Source organism: Pezoporus flaviventris, unplaced genomic scaffold (genome assembly GCF_033815535.1).
Source record: "Pezoporus flaviventris isolate CSIRO_AGI_PZ_B2104156 unplaced genomic scaffold, CSIRO_AGI_Pfla_v1 ptg000045l, whole genome shotgun sequence".
Classification (NCBI taxonomy): Eukaryota; Metazoa; Chordata; class Aves; order Psittaciformes; family Psittacidae; genus Pezoporus; species Pezoporus flaviventris.
This window is the reverse complement of record NW_026892593.1, coordinates 10,654,484-10,677,968: the sequence shown is the minus strand read 5'-3', so window position 1 is coordinate 10,677,968 and position 23,485 is coordinate 10,654,484. Positions and strand designations below refer to the sequence as shown.

The 23,485-nt window shown below is 39.6% G+C and overlaps 1 protein-coding gene across 2 annotated transcripts in view; it reads left to right on the top strand.

The window, feature by feature from the left end:
• Positions 1 to 23,485, top strand: part of COG5 (component of oligomeric golgi complex 5) — a 191,988-nt gene that overhangs the window by 60,417 nt on the left and 108,086 nt on the right. For both annotated transcript variants that reach the window (XM_061467420.1, XM_061467418.1), the window contains exon 7: positions 19,216 to 19,346. In XM_061467420.1, the coding sequence (XP_061323404.1) occupies positions 19,216 to 19,346 (131 nt within the window). The remainder of the gene's footprint in view (positions 1 to 19,215; positions 19,347 to 23,485) is intronic.

Genomic DNA, 23,485 nt, shown 5'->3' with positions numbered 1-23,485 from the left:
CAAAACAATTTGATGGGGCTGGTTTAACAGATGGGCAGAAAACCTAAGAGTGTGTGTTGGAAAACTGTTTCCAGATGAAGAAGTTTGCTTAAGTCATTTACACTCTTTTTTTCTTTGTTCAACATTGACTGAACTAGTCAAAACATTTTAAGCATATTAAGCAAAGACATATTAAGCAAGTCTATAAAATAATTAAATTGAAACTAGAAGCTAAGAGTTCTTAGAAATATTTACATTAATATTTGATTCAGTATGAATCTTATGATAACTAGTTTTGAATCTTTTAGGAACATTGTGCTGAAGATAAAGAAGATGTTTGTCAGGTTGGTATGCTGTTTCATGCTGAAAATATTTTGGATTATCTGGTAAATTTATTTCTGAATGCAAAATGAGCTGTGCTTCCACTTAGCTGTAAGTGCTCAGATATGATAAAGCAAAGAGACATGAGGTGTGTGGCTGCCCTTCCAAGGGAGGTTTTACAGAGTTATTAAGGTGTTGCAGCACCCTTTGTTTTTCATGGACTTTATTTCATTTCATTTCCTTTTACAGCAGTTGTACAGCAGTGCTGTGCCTGAATTCAGGTGGAGGTTTTAATGGTCCTTCCCTATCTGTTTTGGTCTTGGTCACTGCTATTATGAACTGTGAAGGTCTGCGCTCTGCATGTGCTTTTGGGAAGACCCAGCTTCTTAAAATTTATGTAAGGTTAATAGTCTGCATAATTTTGCAGAATATGAGCAAGTATTTGGCAGGAGGTGCCAAAAAGCTGTGGCAGATTTGTGTTGTCCTCTGTAGTCTCAAAACAGGTTCAGAGGACCCTGAAGATAGCAGGTGACAAATAATATACCATGAAATAACTCTTCTGTGGTGGAGATGAGTCAGGTAGTTATCAATTTCTAAACACACTTGCAAAGCAAAATCCGCTTAATAAGGCGGGGGGGGGGGGGGGGGTTGGAAGTTTTTGGATTTGTGGTTTGCTGGAATCCTGCTAAAACATGGATGTAGATTTTTGGGGTATTTTTTCCCATCCACACTGTGTGAAAAGGGATGGGAGAATCTTGTAATTTACTACACCTCCAGTGTCCAGTAATTCTCAAGCTCTTTCAGTGTCCCAGTATGTTTTCCCTTTCATAACACAAGAGGAATCTCTGGTCTGCAGGTTTTTTTCCTGTTGAAGATGTGCCGGCAGACTGTCCATGCGGTTCTTGCCAGTGAGTCGTCTGGTTCCTCTGAAGCCCTCACTGGAGGGGAGCCAGCAAAGTGATCACTTTCAGGAGGAGAAGTGAGAGAAGTGTAGCTGAAAACCAGCTTCTTAGCTTTCTCCAAAAACTGTATCAGTTGCCAGTGGGAATCCTATAGCTTCCCTTGTTATCAGGTCCAGACTTCTCACATTGTGCCCTTTTTTTTTTCCCCAAAAGAATTCCTTTGAAGATCTGGCCTAGCCACTCCATGTTCTCTGGGAAAGGGAAAGGCAATACTCTGCCTGTATCCCTGCATGGCTAGCATGTGGCAAAGTGGGACTGAAAATCTCCTGTTACTTAAAATAAATACATTTCCAGATTTTTAGAATCTGAACTTTAAAGATCCCATTTAGTTCTCAGGACTTCTGAAAACCATGGGAATGGTTCTCTAGAAGTTCAGAAATAGAGAAACTAAGTAAAATATATGTACTAATGTAGCTTTGGAAGAATTAGAACCATGCCATGGTTTCTTGAGGGCTGACATGTTGGCACTGTTTGCATTCCAGGGTGTTGTTTTCCAGGAAAAGAACAGGGATTAGGTCCATCTCTCCATCCTCTGCTTCCTCTTTATTGACTGTTCACCAGATTATCCAGCTTTACTTGGGGCAGAGGGTAAAGAGGCTAAGACTCACAGAAGCGTGAGTGGTTATTCGGAGAATACAGGTAGAATGAAGAACATGCATACCGACAGTCCTTAGAATCCCAAAATACAGGTCCTCAAATATGTGAAACATGGGTATAGGTATTCTGAAATCTTCTACTTTATCAGACCAGGGATTGTTTGTTTCCTTTTCTGTTGTTGTTTTCCCTCAGAAAGGCACTTCTGGTGATTTGTGCATTTTACTAACTTAACATGATTCCCCTTTGAGTCCAGACAGACATCCCTCTTGGTTGCGGTGAGGCCTTTGATACTCAATTTCACTTTTTTTCATATCATTGTATTTCTAAAATTGGAATTGTTTTTAGCTTATTTTACCCCTACAACAGGCTTCCTACAAAATTTTTCTGCCGCATTAACTTTTAGTGGCGTATGAACTTGGAGTAGTTATTTCTCTTCTCACAAGCCGCACTTTGTTGTGGTTATACATGAGAAGATGGAAAACTGGCATTCTGTAAATGAGGCAATGAAATTATTTTCCTATTTCCTGCTATCAAATCCAAAATTTTATTATTGAATCCTGATGCTCCTAAGGAGTGCTCTGTCTTACCTACAATGCCTTTGAAGACCTGTCTGCTTTCCCTTACTCCAGCAATTTGCCTTGATCCCTGACTCTGCTTGCGTGATTCAGTGCAAGTCAGACCAAGCATAATTCACTTTGTGGATGAAAATGAGTCTTCAAAAGATTTAGATGGAACTTGGAATTGTTGCTTTCTGGGGAGGTTTCACATTTTGAAACCCTGTTTTCATCCGGTTCATGACAAATCTAAAACTATAGCAAGACATAGAATCATAGAATAGTTAGGGTTGGAAAGGACCTTAAGATCATCTAGTTCCAACCCCCCTGCCATGGGCAGGGACACCTCACACTAAACCATGCCACCCAAGGCTCTGTCCAACCTGGCCTTGAACACTGCCAGGGATGGAGCATTCACAGCTTCCTTGAGCAACCCATTCCAGTGCCTCACCACCCTTACAGTGAAGAACTTCTTCCTCATATCCAATCTAAACTTCCCCTGTTTAAGTTTGAACCCATTACGCCCCATCCTATCACTACAATCCTTAATGAATAGTCCATCCCCAGCATCCTTATAGGCCCCCTCCAGATACTGGAAGGCTGCTATGAGGTCTCCTTGCAGCCTTCTCTTCTCCAGGCTGAACAACCCCAACTTTCTCAGCCTTTCTTCATATGGGAGGTGCTCCAGTCCCCTGATCATCCTCGTGGCCCTCCTCTGGACTTGTTGCAACAGTTCCATGTCCATTTTATGTTGAGGACACCAGAACTGCACGCAATACTCCAGGTGAGGTCTCACGAGAGTAGAGTAGAGGGGCAGGATCACCTCCTTTGACCTGCTGGTCACGCTCCTTTTGATGCAGCCCAGGATACGGTTGGCTTTCTGGGCTGTGAGCGCACACTGAAGCCGGCTCATGTTCATTTTCTCATCAACCAGCACCCCCAAGTCCTTCTCCGCAGGGCTTCTCTGAATCTCTTCTCTGCTCAACCTGTGGCTGTGCCTGGGATTGCTCCGACCCAGGTGTAGGACCTTGCACTTGGCATGGTTAAACTTCATGAGGTTGGCATCAGCCCACCTCACAAGCGTGTCAAGGTCCCTCTGGATGGCATTCCTTCCCTCCAGCATTATCAACCAAGCCACACAGCTTGGTGTCATCGGCAAACTTGCTGAGAGCTCACTCAATCCCACTGTCCATGTCAGCGACAAAGATGTTAAACAAGACCGGTCCCAACACCGATCCCTGAGGGACACCACTGGTTACTGGTCTCCAGCCGGACATTGAGCCATTGACCACAACTCTTTGCGTGCAGCCATCCAGCGAGTTCTTTATCCACCGAGTGGTCCATCCATCAAATTGATGTCTCTCCAATTTAGAGACAAGGATGTCGTGTGGGACAGTGTTGAACACTTTGCACAAGTCCAGGTAGATGACATCAACTGCTCTACCCCTGTCCATCAGTTCTGTAGCCCCATCATAGAAGGCCACCAAATTGGTCAGGCAGGATTTCCCCTTAGTGAAGCCATGCTGGCTGTCATCAAGCGCCTTGTTGTTTTTCATGTGCCTTAGCATGCCTTCCAGGAGAATGTGCTCCAAGATTTTGCCAGGCACAGAGGTGAGACTGACTGGTCTGTAGTTCCCCGGGTCATCCATTTTCCCCTTCTTGAAAATGGGGGTTATATTTCCCTTTTTCCAGTCATTGGGAGCTTCATCTGACTGGCCCCCTGCTGCACTTCCTTCTGGTTGGGATGCAACACTCCTGAGCTTGTAGCAGGTGATCCTTAAATATCAGCTAAGAGTCTTGAGCCCCCCTGTGCTCTAGGGCTATATGCCATTTAACCTTTTCAAGAACTTTCCCGTTCTTGAAAATGGGGGTTATATTTCCCTTTTTCCAGTTGTCGGGAACCTCACCTGACTGATTTTTCAAATATGATGGACATATATTGGAAGAGTTGTGAAATTTGGAATTGGATAGGTCTTCCTTAGTTTTTCCCTCTAAGTTATTTAATGACATAATATGATATAATTCAAATATTTTTCTTTTAATAGGAAGCAATTGCTGCTTTCAAACAGTTACTGAAATAAAAACCAATACATTTAATTTTAATTTCTCATTTATAGCAACATGAAAGCATGGAATGAAAGGAAAAAAAAAAGAGCCAATGCCTTGCAGAGGCTGCAGTTTTCAGTCTTAGTTCATTTGTGTAAAACTAATGGAAACTCTGTTAAATCTGAAATTTTATACTTGTACTCTTGTAATTCCTTGTCCTAGAGCCTTCTTTCGTCTTCAATGCATGCTCTTGGAGAGGGAAAAAGCTGCAATCCATAAGAGCTGCCCAGCAGCCCACTGGTGGCTGTGCTGGCTGCCACAGGCAGGACCAAGGGTGGCTGCCTCTCTAAGGGCATGCTAATACATGAGCGTCTGCCAGGTTCCTCTAGTTCAGTGAGTCCTAAGAAGCCATTTTATTTACAAATAGGATCTGTGTAATATCTCCTGAAATGCAGTCAGCTAATCCCACCTTTTTAATTACTTACAATGACTTTAACTGGATCAGAAAACAGCAAGAAATATAAAGTAGTAATGTAAAAGAGTTTGTGCAGTGGGAGAACTCTTGCTGTATGCTGTAGCCAGAGTACTGTGTTCTTAGTCTGTTTCCATCTGCAGTGGCCATCACCTGCCTCCTAGGTCTGTCAAAGTGTCTGGACTGCCATGGTAGCATTGCTCATAATATTCCTAAACCATAAATTTTTGTTCTGTGGAGTTTCTGCTTTCTACTTTTCCAATGCTTTGGGGTTGGTACTCTGTATTGGAAGAGGAGCTTGGCTATCCTGAGGGCAAGATCAGCTCAGGAAAGCTAATAGCCAAGAGCACACCTAGTCCTGTATCTTGTCTCTTAGGATCTGTTTGCAATCCTTTTATGTGCTTCTAGAGATCTAGAGATTATATGCTGCTTTCTGAGCAGAGACGTCTCAGTGAGATGTAGTTGACAATAGGAAGTTTTACATATTGGAATTGATTACAGATGTTGTCATGTTTCCAGTCAAGATACTTTGCTGCTACTTCTTAATTTCTAGTATTTCAGTGATAAATAGTCATAAGTGTATCAATAGTTAATTTTAAAGACCATTGATAATTTTCACTTAATTTTCTGCTAAAGGTAAGTAGTTATTTTCACTTTTCTATTATTTTGGTTTTGCCTGGCAAAATAAATTTCTGGATGTTGGAAAGACATAAATCTTAGTTGTGGTGCAGTGTAATAATTTCTTTACTTCAGGATTGGGTTCCTATATGAAAGTTCAGTATATGCTACTGAGATATTGTTTTTACCCTGTTTTTTTCCCCCGAAGGAACAAATGTTTAATTTAAACAATAGTAATGTTAGTTTTAGAGAAGTATCTGTTTCTTTCCTGATCTTGAAGGGATTAGTAACTATGAGCAGTGAATTCTACTTTGTGAGGCTTGAGATGAATCTATTGTCAGATTAAATATTCTTTAGAATTATAGGAACTGTAATAAAAGTTATGGGAGAATCGTATGAGTGCACAATGAGTCTGTATGTTTTCTGAATTTTATTTTGAAGTATTAAATTGCAAAGCATCTTTTATCCTTCAGCCCATTTTTTTTGGTCCGTTCAACTTTCTTTGTGTTAATTATTAGATGTAATTGGCTAACAGATGTAGGTAGCAATAATTGGCTCAAAGATAATTATGTAATTCTACAAAGAAAGTATCAGCATTATTTATTTAATAAGTTATTTGCTAAATTAAATGTTATCACCCATCTGTTAACAGTTTCTGCCTTTAACAGCTGAAAGACTTGCTTGAACTTACTATTTGCTTCCTTGAATAGGCAGTCTTTAACTCTGCTACCAAAGCTGTGCATTTTTAAGTCAGTGTCTGTGTGGCAGTAGGGATAGTAGAACTCTAACGTATCATCAGTACCACATTTGAGAAAACTTCGCTTTTCATTTTTGTCTGTTTCAAAGTAATAGAAGAAAAACTACGGCTTCTCGTTCTGTTTACATTGATGTTTAGTGTGTTGAGAAGACAAGTACAATTTTATGAACTTTTAACTCGTGGCAATTCTCAACGTTCATACACGTATGTACTTCCTAATTTTAACAATATAAGTATTTTTTTTTCAAGGAAAAAATCATGATCAGTATGTGTGAAAGATCCCAGACTAGTAGTGATAAGTCATAATACTCTTTTAGGTTTTTGAAGAACTTTTACAGGTCACAGAAAAGGTATGGTGCCACCACTGTCTAAAGGCAGACCTGGAGCATGTATTAAGGGCTTATTTGGTTTTTCTTCCATTTTTGAGGAGCAGTTGTACTGTCCAAATTCCCTTTCTCTGGTGTTTCAAGGTGAGCAATGATTCAGGTTCGTCATTTAGCAGATTCGGCGGCTATGGTGAACACTGCAGAGGAGCTCATATGGGATGGGTTGCAACACTTCCTTCAGCTTCTTTGCATTCTTGTTGTTGCAGGTACAGCTAAACATTACAGTAAGTGCTGAGGGTGAGAGTTGTGTTTCACCGATTTGTGTCTATATAACTTTTTTAGCAACTGCAACAAATTGTCAGGGGATGGTGGCGGTGTTTAAAGTTATTTGTTTTTTTCAGTTTCACTATCCAAATTGCTTGAGATAGAAAGTATCAAAGCATCAGCAGATGTAACTGCTGTCAGTCTTTGTGTCAGGGTTAAATACTTTATATTTCTACTGCAAGGTCAAACGACAAGCATCTGTAGAGGCTAACTTCAAATGCAAGTATTTGGAATCTGAACACTGTTAAGTTTGGCTTTCAAGCAGCATTCTTTTCTTGCCCATCTTTTAGTACTGTTGCTAAGTTTTGTTACTGCTAGAAGAACTGGCAAGAATTCTGGCAGACTGGGCAGGTTTCTGCAATAGGCTGATCTCTAAATTTAAAAAGGCTTGTCTGTAGGAGATCAGATATATTGCACAATGTTTTGCAATTTTGTTTTATACAAGTTGTCTACAGAAGCACTCTGAATAATACAAGGTTCACTTTGTTCTCCCACAGAGTATGTGAGGTACATGAAACCTGGGTGATTTATAGCCTATGCAACATCTGTTGACTGTAAAGATGATAAAATCAAGTAAATCTGCAGCTAATTGCAGGAAGTTATTGATAGTATGCCAAGAAAGAGGTGGGAGGAATTAAATATGCATTTATTAAACACAAAAATTACATATATCCAAAAGTACCGAGGGAGTTAACAAAGCTGATGCTAAGGAAAACGCAGTTCTGCTTTTTTAGAAATGTTTTCCTGAAGGTGTAAGTATGAAAGGGGTGAATGGTGGGTGTTGAAAAGTGGCAGGAGGGACCCATAAGGAGAGAGGAATATGGAAGAAATATTTACAGCTTATATTAAAGAAAAAAGTAGTATTTCCCCTTATCCAGGGGCCAAGATAGCAACATGGGTTATTAAATCAATTTTACAGTGCTGTAGCTCTACTGATCTGCTGGCATTTACAAGCATGCATTAGAAGTGATCCATGTTCTCTCATGTACAAACTGACATTTTTGGATGCATGTTTTAGTGCAAAAATAATGATGAAACCTCAAAAAATGTAGGATATATCTCACTGGAGTGAAAAAATGAAGTGCAGCTAGAAGTAACCCACTCAGTACTTGTAGGCTTGTACATTTTAAGTCTGTAACTGTCCATGTATACCTTTGTCAAGATAGGAAAGTATTCAAGAATTAGGTCATTAACCATTAGCATTGTGACTTAAAACACACAAATGAGCCAACATCTCTTGTGCCCTGCTTTGAGGGCACTGATTCAGTTAAGAGTCAGCTAATTTGATGTCTCAGCAACTGGTGGGATGTTTGAAAGAAGTTATTTTTGACTAAGTTTTTTGAAACACATCATCCATTTTCCTTCACTTTCTTTTATCATTGCCTATGCCTATTGCAACATGGGATGGTACTGATGGAAACTGAGTCACAGTACCTTTACATAATGCTCTATATTAAGGACTTCTACCTAGCTATTGAATGATAACATATCAATAATATTTAAAAGCTGCCAACATGTAAATTTGTTATCTTTTCCATCCCTCTACTCATAACTATTTTGCTTGCTTTCATGGCTTTAGTTACCGAAGCAAATAAGAGAAAGACAAAATCATATACCTTCATTTAGATGAGTCCTTGTCTTTATTTGGGAAAGAGATGGTTTTCTTCAGCCACTCCAGTAATACAGTTAGAAGGGCATAATTTCTTTACATGGGTGTATGATACAATTGCAATATATTTTCAATGTAATTATCTCTTGCAGATACGAGAATACATTTCTTTTCATCCTGCTTCATTTTATATACTGATGTGGTGCACCATTTCAAGGACTGCTTATTGTTCACCTCTTTGGATTTTATGATTTTTTTCACTGACAATAAAAATCCTGTTTAATGTCTGCTTTAAATTTATTAAAAACAAGTTTTATTCACCCATTTGTTTTCCAGTCTTGGATGTCCTCCTGAAATTTGAGCAGAAATGCTGTTGGCATTGGTAATGAGCAAGCAGTGCAAAGGTATGGGCTTAGGTGGGGAGGAAATTGTCAAGGCGGAAAGCAGATGATGGCACTAAATTAGTCTCATGGAGTAGTAAGACCAAACTGTACAAACTGATTTGTATTGGTATTCTTTCACAAGCTACATTCCTTCATAGTTTTCTGCATCTTATGTTTGACCATACTGCGATTCTCATCATTTTCAACCTGTAAGTTCATTTATTTAGTAGTCCCCCACTTGGGCTGCATATCTCTCCTGTTCTACATTATACCTTTCTGTCCCCCTTTCTGTTTCCATCTTTTTCACATATGCTGTACACTTTGCTTTGCATCTGTGATGTTATGAAGTCTGTTCAAAACAGAAATAGGACAACTAGCTCTTTACTGGCTACATTCTTTATTTTTACCTCAACAAAAAGTTCAAGAGGAGTATTGACTTGCAGAGGTATCATTGCTTTGTTGCCACAATAATTTTGATTTTGAAAGTCCACATATATCCGAAGAGCAGTTCCTTCCTTATCTGTGCAGCTTCTAAATTAAACTTCAGTGAATTTATTATGGAGAAGTGGGATTCTTTTTCTGTTTATTTTTACTGAAGAACAATCTTAATTATCAGACTGAAATGTGGACTTTGTAAATGATAAAGATACTGGTTTTGGTTTTGTGATGTGTCAGGGACTTGTAATGTATAGGTATTGGTGTAAGGAGTTTTCTTTTGAATAGATATAGAATATTTAGGGTGGATTTGGTTTCAGCTCCATCCAAATGCTGCTGATGAATGGCATGAATGTTACAGTTCTTTGGGAGTATCTTATCACAGAGAATTTAGACAAAATGCAGTTTTAGTTACTAAAAATGTTTTGGGAGCTCTTGAGGAAGTTTCTCAAATTAGCTTGTTTTGAGGGAAGGCTTAAGAAGCTCAGGGTGATCTTTTAGAGTTCTAGATCTTAATGTTTCATGCTTTACCAATTTGAATTTTATTGAAACATAAACCGTGCATTCCTGTGAGTTAATACCCTCCATGGGTAAGGTGTACAGCACCCAAATACAGTGCACTCCCCAGATATCTAATTAGAATTTCCTATGATGTAGCTTCCATCTCTTGCTTCTTGTCCTGTCTTTGTGCACCTCTGAGAGAAGTCTGGCTCTGTCTTCTGCTGACCACCTGTTAAGCAGCAGATGACAGTAGTTACATCTTTTCTTAAACATTTTTTTTCTGTGTCAACAAACACAGTTCTCAGCCTCTCCTCATGTTCAGTCTTGGTGGTTCCCTGTTGGACTCACTCCAGTTTGTCAGTCATTCTGGGAGACAGTGAGTACAGTGGCCCTAAAAGTGCCAAATAATAATAATAATAATCACTTCCTTCAATCTACTGGCTACACGCTAGCTACACCCAGTCAGCTGCCTCTGCCACAAGGACATACTGCTGATTTATGTTGCTTTACACCACTGTGTCCTTTTCTACAAAGCTTCTTTCCAGCCAGTGAGCACCTGACCTGTTAGGATGCATAGGGTCATGGCACCCAAGGTTGAACAGGGCTGAATTTGCTTTTGTTGAACTTCATGATGTTTCCATCTGTCTGTCAGAGTTGTGGAGGTTCTTCAGGATGGCAGCTCTGCCTTCCAGGGTACTGAACACATCCTCAAATTGCTGTCACCCATGAACTCGCAGAGGGTTAATTTCGTGCCATCACCCAGGTTCCTAATGCTGATATTAAACAGTACCAGCCTCAAGGCTGACCAGCACAAGCTAGATGTGGAGTCACTGCCCACTGCCCTTTGAACCTGGCAGTCCAGGGAGTAGAGGAGATGGTGGGCAAAATAGAAAGTGGTAGGTTTGGCAGGTTGTGGTTATGCAAGGTTGTGAGTGTTCAGGGGTGAGGGGAGGGTTGAGTCGGGGGATCTAATGGTGCGTTGGTGGGGGAACCTTAAAGGGATTCAGCAGCTCTTGCTTTAGGCCTAAGTGAATGTGGGAGTAGTGTGGTATAACTTGTGATTAGACCTAAGTAATGTTTGTCTTGGTGTGTTAAGCTATTTTCTGAATCATGGCATTTTCACAGTAATGTCTCCAAAATATGGTGCTCATTGTTAAGTCAGTGATGATGACAAAAATAGATACCAAACTCATTTCCATCAATTCTAGATCCCGCCTGACATCTGATTTCCAGCTCAGGGAGCAGCAGGAATTAACTCTTCCATCAAGACAATTTAAATGCAGCTTTAATATAACGTTAAAAATAACTAGTTGGTCTTCCTCAGTGCTCCTCCAGTATTGCTGTCAACTTTGGGTGTGTTTTTTTAGTTTTATGCATGCAGTCTGGAAAGAAACGGCAAGTCTCCTCTCTAAATAGGATTGGTCATAGATTATATTAAAGCCCTACTAAATATTTTTACACAAACCGTGTTCTTTACAAAAATCAGCAAAAATCATTTGGAGGAAACAAAGATGATCCCAAGTGCAGGACAATAACTCATTCCTTCTTATTCCAACCTGCTTCTACACCTAAAAGCTTTCCCTTTGTTTGAACATGCTAGAAGAAATTCAATTATTTCATACCTATGTGATCTACCGAATTCCTAATTTTCTTCTGAAGCAAAGCTTTAATCAGGTAAGTTAATGCTTCATCATTGGAAGTGTTCAAGGTCAGGTTGGACAGGGCTTTGATCAGCATGGTATCGGGACAGTTGTCCTTGTCCGTGGTAGGGGTGTTGGACTAGATGATCTTTAAATGCCCCTTTGACCCAAACCATTCTGTAATGATACAATATAGATGACAGGTCTGTTTTGCAGTACGACATAATTGTCTGTGTTTAAATGAGTGATTCAGGTTTTCCTTTCTTTGAATCATGTGCTTTGCACTGGTTTGGTTTTGGTACTGTTGACCTAATTTCTCTAAAATGAAACCAGTCTTGGCATGTGATTGTTGATGAAAAACTGAGAAGTGTTTTGCTTTGTTTTATTTTTAATGTTTCCCTTCACTAGGGACAGCTGTCAGAAACTATACAGGGTTATCTAATACATTCTATTTCCTTTCCTGGACTTAAACAGCAAGGGTGTGTTAACGTGCTGTCTGAGAAAGCAAACAGAAATACAGCACCACTGGCCCCACTCGTTTCCGTCTCCAGCAGGACAGTTTTGCCTCAGTTGATATTACCTTCAGCTAAAAAATGAAGCCTTATGTATTATGCATATGAATAGTTAATTTTTAAGATGGTAGAAATTGGTTAAATAAAGATCAGTTTTCACAGGAACTTAATTTCATTTTAGCGACAGAGAGAGATTTTAGTCTTGTTTCACTAAGGAAAGGAAACATTTGCAGGAATCCTGTCCTGTAGGAAAAGGAAGCAGAGAGCAGGAGTTTTGTAAGTAACTGGCATTTTAGAAATAAATTTTTCCTCCTCTTTAGTAGTGAATTCATAACACCTGCAGAAAAAAATGAAAATTAATAATTTAAATATTAATAGATTTGTAAATACATAGATTACTAGTTTTGTTTATATATAAAATATATAGCATATTGCATACAGTACATAATATAGAGCAGTGACATTCTTAGTTTGAATACTTTGCAAGGCAACTTAATCTGTGTGGTTTTCATAGGAATAAACATCTTTTTGTGAGGAGCTCATGTTGGATAACCTGGCTGTAAGGTATTGTTTCATAGTAACTGTAGAGGAATCCATTTCACTTGATTTAAAACCCTAATATAAGCCTTGCTTGAGCAAGTATTTTGGTGCCTGATACAGAGTGTGAGGCAGTCATTTCAGCCTGTGTGTGGAGAATTAGTCCAATTAGAACACGGGGAAAGGTTCTTTTTGGAGGCACCATCTTCCAGCTTGAAGACATACAAATGTGCCCGCTCTTGCCATTCCCCACCTGCTCTATGCATCAGTTGCATGGAAGATACAAGTGCCTCCAAGAAATAGACTATTCTTTAAGTTAGGGTGTTGCCTATTCCACTTAGAGAATAAAGATGTAATATAAAACATTAGGTTGCTTTCACCAAAGAGTGAGCGTTGGGTCTTTGCTGAGATGTTGGGATCTCAGGCTCTGTTCTAAGACTGTTTTTAGTTTTGTATTACCTGCATTGATAAAACTAAACAGTTCAGGCCCAGCAGCATCCTGGGTTGTTGGTTCAGGTACAAGTGAGGCAAACAGAATCTCATCCTTGCTTTTCAGTAGCTAGGGCTATAACTGCCATTTCCATTAGGACCATGGAAGTTTCCATGCTGGATTAGATTTGTGGCCCATTTGAATTAGTAAATTACTTTGAATTACTTTATAAGCATATGGGAAAAATTCAGATGAGTCCTCAGCAGTTCTAACAAATCAATACACTGTTTTTTTTGTGCTTGTATCTAGGCACTTCTGTAGGACCAAAGACTGAATGTTTAATAACCCTTTTAAAAACTGAAGCTGATTAGCATTACTGAGAATTCTCCCTCATTAAAGATTTTGTATGATTTTACAATATCTGTCCAGTCCCTTCTAATTTTGTGTGGCAGAAATAAGTATTGCAAATAGCAGTTTAGATTCAGTTTCATGAGCATCTTCTACCAAACCACACAAGCTTCCACCAAGTAGGGGAAGTTGTATCCTGCCTGTGAGTTTCTGTTCTCTCCATATGCTCTTATGTGTCTGCATCCTGCACCAGTTGAGAGAATTCCTTTAGATGAAAGCTAACTCAAAAAACTCTCATAAGTGCTAAGACTTGGAGGTGGGGCTGCAGTGAAAGAGCAGGCTAGCAGGTTCAGGGCACAGAGGTGGAAATTAGAGAACGTTCTGTTCAGGGCAGCCTGCACTCAGATCAGCTCTAAGTACTAATAACATTGAAGTTTTACTCCATTTTGAAGTTCTTTATTTGTAATATGCCATTTCTAATGGACAGTTTCAACCAATTTGTTCTGATGCTTAAGTTAACCTTGAGAGACATTTTCTGTACGAATGCTGTGCTCTATGCACTGTAATGTTTGCATTGTAGCAGTCTTCAGTACTATTTAGTAATAAATCATGTTTTCATGTTTTGGTAGCCTCTCCTGTTCTGCGTACTTAAATCCTAGCAGAACTCTTGGGTCTCATTTCATACCTGTTGACTTTTTGGAATTTTAGTAGTTTCTTCCAGAATTCTAATCTTTCTTCATTATGAAAAAAGGATGGCCTTAAGGTACAGATATCAACAACATTTTCTGCAACTGAGACTGCAGAAGCAAGATAAAACAACTGATCCATGCAAAAGAAATAAGCCCCAAACAGGGAAATAAAAATCTATGATTTTATGATTGTGATTTTATTTAGAATTTCAGGAATGGCTTAATCTCCTTTATTTCCACTCCCCCATGTCTAATGAAACACCTCTGAATGTGTCATCGGAATCTTGATAGTTATGTATTGAGGTCGTGGTGCTGATCTGAGGTTTGCTCCTAGGGAATCCACTTCAGCTCTTCTAGTATCATTTTACCCCCAGTTTATTAGCATTACTGAGGTTACGTCTCAGAGCATGGAAGGATTTCTCATTTGGCTCAAGTAGCCTCTTGAGTGATGCAGTCTAATCACATTGGTTTATTACTGGCTGTCCTGGTTTCCTCTTTGTTAGTGCACCTGACTGTCCTCGGTAGACTTCTGTTGATTCTCTAGTTCTAACAAAAGCTCACAAGCAACTCAGACTAAATGAAGAGCATAATACAGGTTTTTGTGGAGCTCATAGGGGTGCTAGCTTCATAGCTATCTTTTTTACAAAACATACTTTAATATAGTACTAAAAAGGTTTTTTTCCCCTGTCTTCATTGCGTACAGAGGTCAAAAAATGAGATTACATAATAGAAAGAGTCCATGTTGTTGAGTCACTTAGATTAAGAAAAGCTAACCTTGTTGCTCAAAGTATTGTTTTTCTGCCTCGTGTACTGTGTGCATATCGGATTTATTGCTGTCTGTTAAACTCTGCTTACATAACTAACTGGGTTTGAAAAATGCATTTTTAAGCATCTCGGCCAGTAGATTAGAGAAACTGTTTACATTTAGTAAATCAATAACATTTTGAATTGGAATGACAGAAATATTTTTCCTTGAAGAAATACCCTTTGTTAGGCAGAGGTAGGTTATAAATGTCACTGATTCCTAGGGCTCAGTATATTCTGACTTGACATACAGTATTTTTGTTCAAGAAGAGGATTCAGCAGGCAATCTGTGTTTTAAGTCCTTAAAAAGTCATTTCCAGCTGTGCTTTCCAAGCTTAATAAGGTGGAAGCAATACTAACACTGTATGGGAGAGTTGAGGATTTGCTTTTGTTTTTATGAACCTATGTAAAGAGTTAACAGTTACCTGAGGATGGGAGGTAGTGGAGTGGCTACAGGACTGTAGCTCCCTCCTCAGATTTTCTCTCTGGTTCCACTGAGCAGAAGTGGCTGGAGCAACGAGGCTGCATGCCATGCTGGTGTGAGGGCAATGCCTGTCCAACTGCATCTGGCCCTGGCATGAGATGTCATAAGATACTTAGGTTCTAATTCATTTAAAGCACAAGTCTTCTCAAGGTTACCAAAATATTAAATATGTGCTTTTTAAATCTGATAAGGTAGAATGGCAGTTATAAATGCTGTATTCACTAAACCTCTTACAGCTAACATAGTATTAGTTTTACTCTAGGGCTTTAAGGTTAAAGCAGGAGAGCTGACAAATTTAAACTCGGCCCCAGTCTGCCGAGTCTGAGCTAACTGGAAGATAAGCCCTTGTGTGTGCTTGATTCCTAAGAAGACACAAGTACTTTACAACCCATGTCACCCTCACCTCTGATCGTGACCATAGTGTTATCGACTGACTGCATGACAAGAAACAAAGTAAGGATTGCACAAGCACCTGAAGCTTAGTAACAAGCACCTTAGTTAGTAACTAGGAGTATCTTCATTGTATTTCACATGACGTGGTTTCTTTACTAACTAAAATTGTCAGGTTGGAATGTGTGAGTTCTTCTGCGCTGTTTTAAATAAACTGGATCCCAAAGGCACTGTGGTTCTGCCTATGATCTCGGCCCCACCTTCGTCAACTGCCCTCCTGCTTGGCTTCATTGTGCTCTCTGTGATAGCAGCATCACTCTTGAGAATACTCAAGTGTAGAGTTTTCTAATATTGTCTGCTTAGACAATAAAAACAATCAAAAGGTGCACACCCTGCCTGTGCTGCAGCTTCCGCTCTTGCATAAGAATGGAAGGACAGCACTTGCAGGTGTTTCTGCTGTAAACCTGCTGTCCTTACGAAAACTGCTTTTCTTCTGTAAGCAGTAAAATATGATTGCTAGGCTTTCCTACTGGTTAGAACAGCAACTGGGAGCATCCATAGCAGGATATCTAACCACGGAACTTGCAGAAATACCCTCTGTTTTGATGTCCTGCCGAAATGCATTGTCCTCAAGCAATTGTCCTAATTTTGTTAGGATTGCAGAAAATTTGAAACAAAGCTGCAGATTTTGGCAGTTCAGCAGGAGGTGGCTGCCAGTCTAAGGCACAGATGGATGTATCTGGAGAAGCCAAAATAGCATGGTCTTTCTGTTCCTTTCTTAAAAACATCAGAAAGATTAGATTTTTAGCACTTGAAATGGCTGAATTTAGATTTTGAGATAAAATGCAGCAGGGAGAAACCGTGTCTTGTTTAGTTCTCTTCCACAGATTTTTTTGTGCATTTAGGAGATCAGAACCATATTTTAATTTTAGTTTGTTTAAGCAGCCTGGGGTTGCAGAATACGATTTTATGACATAAGTGAACTCCACAGCAGATCTTGTATTTGTGGGCTATATATGTCTTTGGTGATATTTGCACCCTTTTTAATTTCATGTTGCCAAGAAATTTCTTCAGAGTTCACTATGGCAGTAGACTTCCCATGCGCTAAGCTCTTCACACTTTTTTTCCCTGTGCAGCTGAGAGGAAGGGGTCAGAAAACTAGTCTCTGCATTCAAGACACTTGTTCATTGAAATTAGTAATTGAAGTTAGTGGAGGTTTAATATTAGTCTTAATAGGTTCTGATGCAAGGCCACCTGCAGTTATTCAGCTTAGTCACAGCAAAAAGTTGCAGCGAAGTAATGGGTAAGTGTGGTTGCTGTAGCCCCTAGCAAAAGCAGCTTTGTAAGCATACCTGGATACAGGGCTTCGTTAACAGCCTGTGCAGCATGAGGTGTGCTGTCGTGCTGCTCGGCTGTCCTTTGACTTCTCTGATCCATTTTTAAACAAATGCATACAGACAAAAGCATTTTCAGGCCTATTCTTAGTAGGCTAAAGCCTATTTTGACAGACTGTACTGTTGAGAGAGTTGATTTCCTTTATGACTTACTAAGCTTTGTGCAGTATTTCTCTAAACTTTTTGTTTCTGTTTCTGCATCTTCATTCTTTTTGGTGTTTTTCATCTGCAGGTATGGGGATGTTCTTCTCTGCCTAGCTGTGAAGTGACTCACTTGGAATTTTGTGTTCAGTTGTGAACATGTGGTTGCTAAATTTAATCTGATGCTTAGATTAGTTTATTGTGAATAAACAAAAATAATTGGCTACTAAGGTGAAAACTTATGTGGCGAAGAATTAAAAGGTCAGTCAGCTTAGTTGGAATTTAGGTCTGTGTCTTAATAAACTTACTGGGAGGACGTAGAAGGAAGATAACATTATTAAGAAGTCATAGTGGGTTGGTTGTAAATGGAAATAGTGCGATGTTGTTTTATGAAGAAGTATCTGACGCTGGGTGAAATGCCTTGGCCATTGTTTTGTTGGGTTTATTGGTTCTTTCAAAGGAAGCAGTGGATGACCTGCTTGATTGAGCAAAATGCTGAGACCTGTGTAAAGGAGAATAGTCCTGCATATCTTGGAGATAAGCAGTGGCATAGTTTTCTAGGCTGCTTTTACATTTCTCTGCAGATCTAATCTAAGGTACCCAGACATGTTCATTTTATAAATTTAATCATCCAGTTCACACCTGATTTATATTGTAATTTTGAGTGGAGAGGTGCATCTGTTTTTGGAGGAGCCTGAAGCAGTAGGTGTTCTCAGGTTGTGCTTTCCATATTCCAGAAACACGGATTTCAGAGCAGTGGCCGTAGTTGGCTTGATTTGCAAAAGTGTGCAATAGTTATGGGTATAATTGCATAATGTTTGAATGATTTGAGTTCTAGCCCAATATAAGCTTTAGATCTTCATTAGCCTGAAGGAAACTGAATATACATTTGTTGCATCCCAAGTGAGTGTCACAAAGAAATTAAAGACATCTGGAAAGAGGCATCCATTCTCCAGTCCTTCTATCAAGAACAGGTCACCAGTTAGGTTAGGGCAGAAGTGCAAGATCAAGCAAAGAGCCAAGAGGAGGGAACATAGAGGTCAGGGACCTCAGGGAGCATGAAAATCTTTTTTTTTGAAACCCTTAGTTGTGTTTCATAACTAAAATTGTCCCACGTGAAAAGCCTAAATAGTCCAAAGAGCTGGCATTACAGTGTCACTCCTTTTAAAAGAAAGTTAATTTTTCTGGGAGAAGGGATGTCACAGATTGAAGCCTCCTTTGATAAAGGGAGATGAAGTGTTGGTTTTCTACATGTTGAAGTGTTCTCATTAATAAGTAGTTATTAGTGAAAGGTGAAGTGATTTGGCCAGATCTGCATAGCCAGTGACAAAAGTTGAGTTTAAGCAGATTTTCTTGTTGCAGTCACCAGTCCTGTCCACTAGTCTGTAGCTGTCCTACTGACTCTGGTTTCAACAATGATAATAAATATTGTGATGTGTCTGTGATTTTTTTTTTTTTAAGTTTTCTTTTCTTGCCTTTTTTCCATGTTTGATACCAGATGTTTAGAAGTGCAATTTAAATAGATGAAGTGTAGTTTAAATCTATTCCTGTGTAATACATCTGGAATTTCAGATCTTGGAGCAAATTATGCTTATTCAAATATTTGGTTAGAGAAGTTTAATTACCTGGTTAATCCTCTGGGACAAGGAGATGACTTCTTGCGTCTTCCTGCCCTCTGACTGGTGTTCCTAGAGCTCATGCTTTGTACTTCTTCAGCAATGTCTGGGTCTAAGAGAAGTGCGGTGGAGTAAATTCATTGTACCAAAAATCCAGGTTTTCTTGAGTAATAATGTTCTGATTTTCATTTTTTCTGGTATAATGCATTACTTTGATGTACTCTGTTGTCAACTGTTGTATGTAAAAATATCCCTTGGAACTAAGTGTGAATTCTAAGTGTTTGAGTATGTTTAAGATGTTCCATTATCCTACATCATCCTTATCGGTGTTTTGTTGCTTTTATAGATTACCTTTCTCAAGGGATAGATCTCTCTGGAATAGAAGTAATTGAAAATGACTTGCTTTTTATTGCAAGAGCTCGGATTGAGGTGGAAAACCAGGCTAAAAGGTTGCTTGAGCAAGGTGTGGAGACTCAGGTAAAATACCCTTTCTTCTTTACTTCCTTTCAATAGTGAAGTGCAAAAATATCTTTGACCTTGTTTTCCTTTGTTTTGTACAGCATTGTTTAATGGAGATTAAACATGAAAGAAGTCTTACGTGAGAAATTCTCACACATGAGACTACCCAAAGAAATTGTCAAAACCATCCTTCTACAATATTTGCAAGAATAAAAATTGTATTTTGGTTTTGGATCCTGCAAAATTTGCAGGATCTGACCCTGAAATTTGAGAGAAAGTAGGTGGTGATCTAAAGTCTTCAGCACTAAATTCTGTGATAAAAGCTTGATGAATGATAGGACACTGCATTATGCCCAGTATATTACATTGCCAGTATTGCCACACTTTATAGATACATCTGAAAAAAATGCAGTTTCTTTGAACTGCATTTAGTTGCAGTTTCAGGTTGTGCAGTAGTATGTTGAAGCATTTTATAAGATTTCCTTTTAGAACTTTGAAGGGTAGTTTAAACTTTGATGTAAATATTCACTGTAGGGAATATGAAAATGAATATGCATAATTACATCCATCCATATTAAATGTAATTATCTACATTTTTAATAATCTGGCTATGTCTGTTATTTAACTATTTGTAGTATCATTAGTGCTGTCTTCTTGCCTTTTAAAAAATTCATGTTCTTTTGCCTATACTTTTTTGCATTCTTTAAAAAAATGTATTTTAAATCCCTGTTACTACAGTGAGAGCAAAAATCTAGTACAAGTTCCTATCAAATTTTGGTTTTAAAGTAAAGAACAAAGAGGACTAGAGCAAGAGATTTTTATGCTGTTTGTTACCAGTGGTTAAGCTTACCTGTAAGTCAATACAGCAATTATTTGTACTGTTGATAGTTGACATGGAAATAGAACATAGGCAGAATGGAAAACTTCTTCATTAAATTAACTTGGTTAGATAATTGGGGATTAAAATTATCTGTGTCTCAAACTTTTGTTTAGAAATTTCAAGTAATTTTCTGCAATAAGAAGTCATGTGGTAAATACCTTTTGATTATTTACTGATAGCAAAATGGTAGGAAAAAATAGCATCCCGTTTTTTACTTAATTACTGTTCAAATGTTGAAAGTCCTGGCTATTTGAGTATGTTATCAAGCTTGTTACAAGCTATGAAGCATATGCACTGTTAAATAAAGACTGAACAAAGATAGGGCCTAAGAAAAAGCAAATGTACATTTATTTTAAATGTGGCAGAAGTCTTCATCTGTGTGTACTTCTAGTTTTTCATGTCGGATTTGACCTTCTCAGATAATTTTCTCTTCATATTAAGTACTAAAATGGATCTGACAAAGAAACCCTGGGGAAATCAGTCCCACTCAACTTGAAAAATAGACAGATTTATTAGGTGTTTCAGGCTGTATCCAGGTAATCAAGAGATTATTAAAGTATATGCCTGTTGTGCTTTAGCCAGGGGCCTGTTTCCAGCAAATGGAAGATTGTTTGGAAGAACATTATCAGAAGTGGGGATGTTTTCATGAAGGGGTGTTGGGATATGCTTCACAGGTTTGTTGTTGGATATGGTTCGTGGATTTAATGTTGGAAAAATAGTGTGCTTCAGAAAATATGCAGGTATTGCCCAAGAAATCTAGAATTTGAAATATGACTTTGAGATAGTGTGTCTTTGATTCTTAATATTGTAGCTCTGTGTTTTACATTTCCATTTACATGTACATTTATTTACATTTATACCTTCCAAACTCTGAGATTGCTCATAAGAGGACATGGGATTCCTCTGTGTTTTGTACCACAGAATTGCTCATATGGGCTGTTTTCCTGCTAGCTAATTTCCTCATATGGGCTGTTTTCTGGTAGCTAATTATGTACCTTTGTGATCAGTGTACCTGTATTTATACACGTAGTTCTTCAGTTCCTTAGTATTTATATTTGCAATTGCAGTTTTAGTTTTCACCTTAGTTTTGATCTGCTGTGTAAATAATACATGAGATCAGTTGTGTGCATAACAGTATTTCATCTAGCACTTTTCAGCAATGCCTTAAGAATATTAGTCTTATGTCCCCATTTGAGAGTATTTCAGTGTCCACCTCGAAGAGAAGCAGGAAATGGAAATATATAAAAACCCTAAAACTATAAAGTATCTCCTTTTAAGCAGAAGTCATTAGAAGTTGGTGAATGCTGCCTTTAGAATTCAGCTAGAAGTTACTCTGAAAAAAAGAACAGAGCTAAGAATTTTAAACTGCCCCTTTCAACATTTTGATATATCACCTTTGTTTATATAAGAAACTGTTTTTGTTGTTTTGATTACTTATTTAATGATGTGCAAGTCTTTCTAGTAAGCCGTGCCTGGGTTCTCTCAAATAATGGCCAGTAGCACATGAAAGCAGATACTTAGAATCATAAAATTATATAATAGTTAGGGTTGGAAAGAACCTTAAGGACTATGGGCAGGGACACCTCACACTAAACCATGTCACCCAAAGTTCTCCAACCCGGTCTTGAACACCGCCAGGGATGGAGCATTCACAGCTTCCTTGAGCAACCCATTCCAGTGCCTCACCACCCTTACAGTGAAGAACTTCTTCCTCATATCCAATCTAAACTTCCCCTGTTTAAGTTTGAACCCATTACGCCCCATCCTATCACTACAATCCTTAATGAATAGTCCATCCCCAGCATCCTTATAGGCCCCCTCCAGATACTGGAAGGCTGCTATGAGGTCTCCACACAGCCTTCTCTTCTCCAGGCTGAGCAACCCCAACTTTCTCAGCCTTTCTTCATATGAGAGGTGCTCCAGTCCCCTGATCATCCTCGTGGCCCTCCTCTGGACTTGTTCCAACAGTTCCATGTCCATTTTATGTTGAGGACACCAGAACTGCACGCAATACTCCAGGTGAGGTCTCACGAGAGTAGAGTAGAGGGGCAGGATCACCTCCTTTGACCTGCTGGTCACGCTCCTTTTGATGCAGCCCAGGATACAGTTGGCTTTCTGGGCTGCGAGCACACACTGAAGCCAGCTCATGTTCATTTTCTCATCAACCAGCACCCCCAAGTCCTTCTCCGCAGGGCTTCTCTGAATCTCTTCTCTGCCCAACCTGTGGCTGTGCCTGGGATTGCTCCGACCCAGGTGTAGGACCTTGCACTTGGCATGGTTAAACTTCATGAGGTTGGCATCAGCCCACCTCACAAGCGTGTCAAGGTCCCTCTGGATGGCATTCGTTCCCTCCAGCGTTATCAACCGAACCACACAGCTTGGTGTCATCGGCAAACTTGCTGAGGGTGCACTCAATCCCACTGTCCATGTCAGCAACAAAGATGTTGAGCAAGACCGGTCCCAACACCGATCCCTGAGGGACACCACTCGTTACTGGTCTCTAGCTGGACATTGAGCCATTGACCACAACTCTTTGCGTGCGGCCATCCAGCCAGTTCTTTATCCACCGAGTGGTCCACCCATCAAATTGATGTCTCTCCAATTTAGAGACAAGGATGTCGTGTGGGGCAGTGTTGAACGCTTTGCACAAGTCCAGGTAGATGACATCAACTGCTCTACCCCTGTCCCTCAGTTCTGTAGCCCCATCATAGAAGGCCGCCAAATTGGTCAGGCAGGATTTCCCCTTAGTGAAGCCATGCTGGCTGTCATCAAGCACCTTGTTGATTTTCATGTACCTTAGCATGCCTTCCAGGAGAATGTGCTCCAAGATTTTGCCAGGCACAGAGGTGAGACTGACTGGTCTGTAGTTCCCCGGGTCATCCATTTTCCCCTTCTTGAAAATGGGGGTTATATTTCCCTTTTTCCAGTCATTGGGAACTTCACCTGACTGGGCCCCTTGCTGCACTTCCTTCTGGTTGGGATGCAACACTCCTGAGCTTGTAGCAGGTGATCCTTGAATATCAACTAAGAGACTTGAGCCCCCCTGTGCTCTAGGGCTGTATGCCATTTAACCTTACTAAGCAGGTTCCTGAAGAGGTCAAAGTCTGCTCTCATGCAGTCCAGGGCAGTGAGCTTGCTGCCTGTTCTGAGGATCTCAAACTCGACCGTCACTGCAACCAAGGCTGCCCTGGAGCGTCACATTTCCAATGAGCCGTTCCCTGTTGGTGAGCACAAGGTCAAGTACGCCACCTCTCCTGGTCGGCTCCTCTGTCACTTG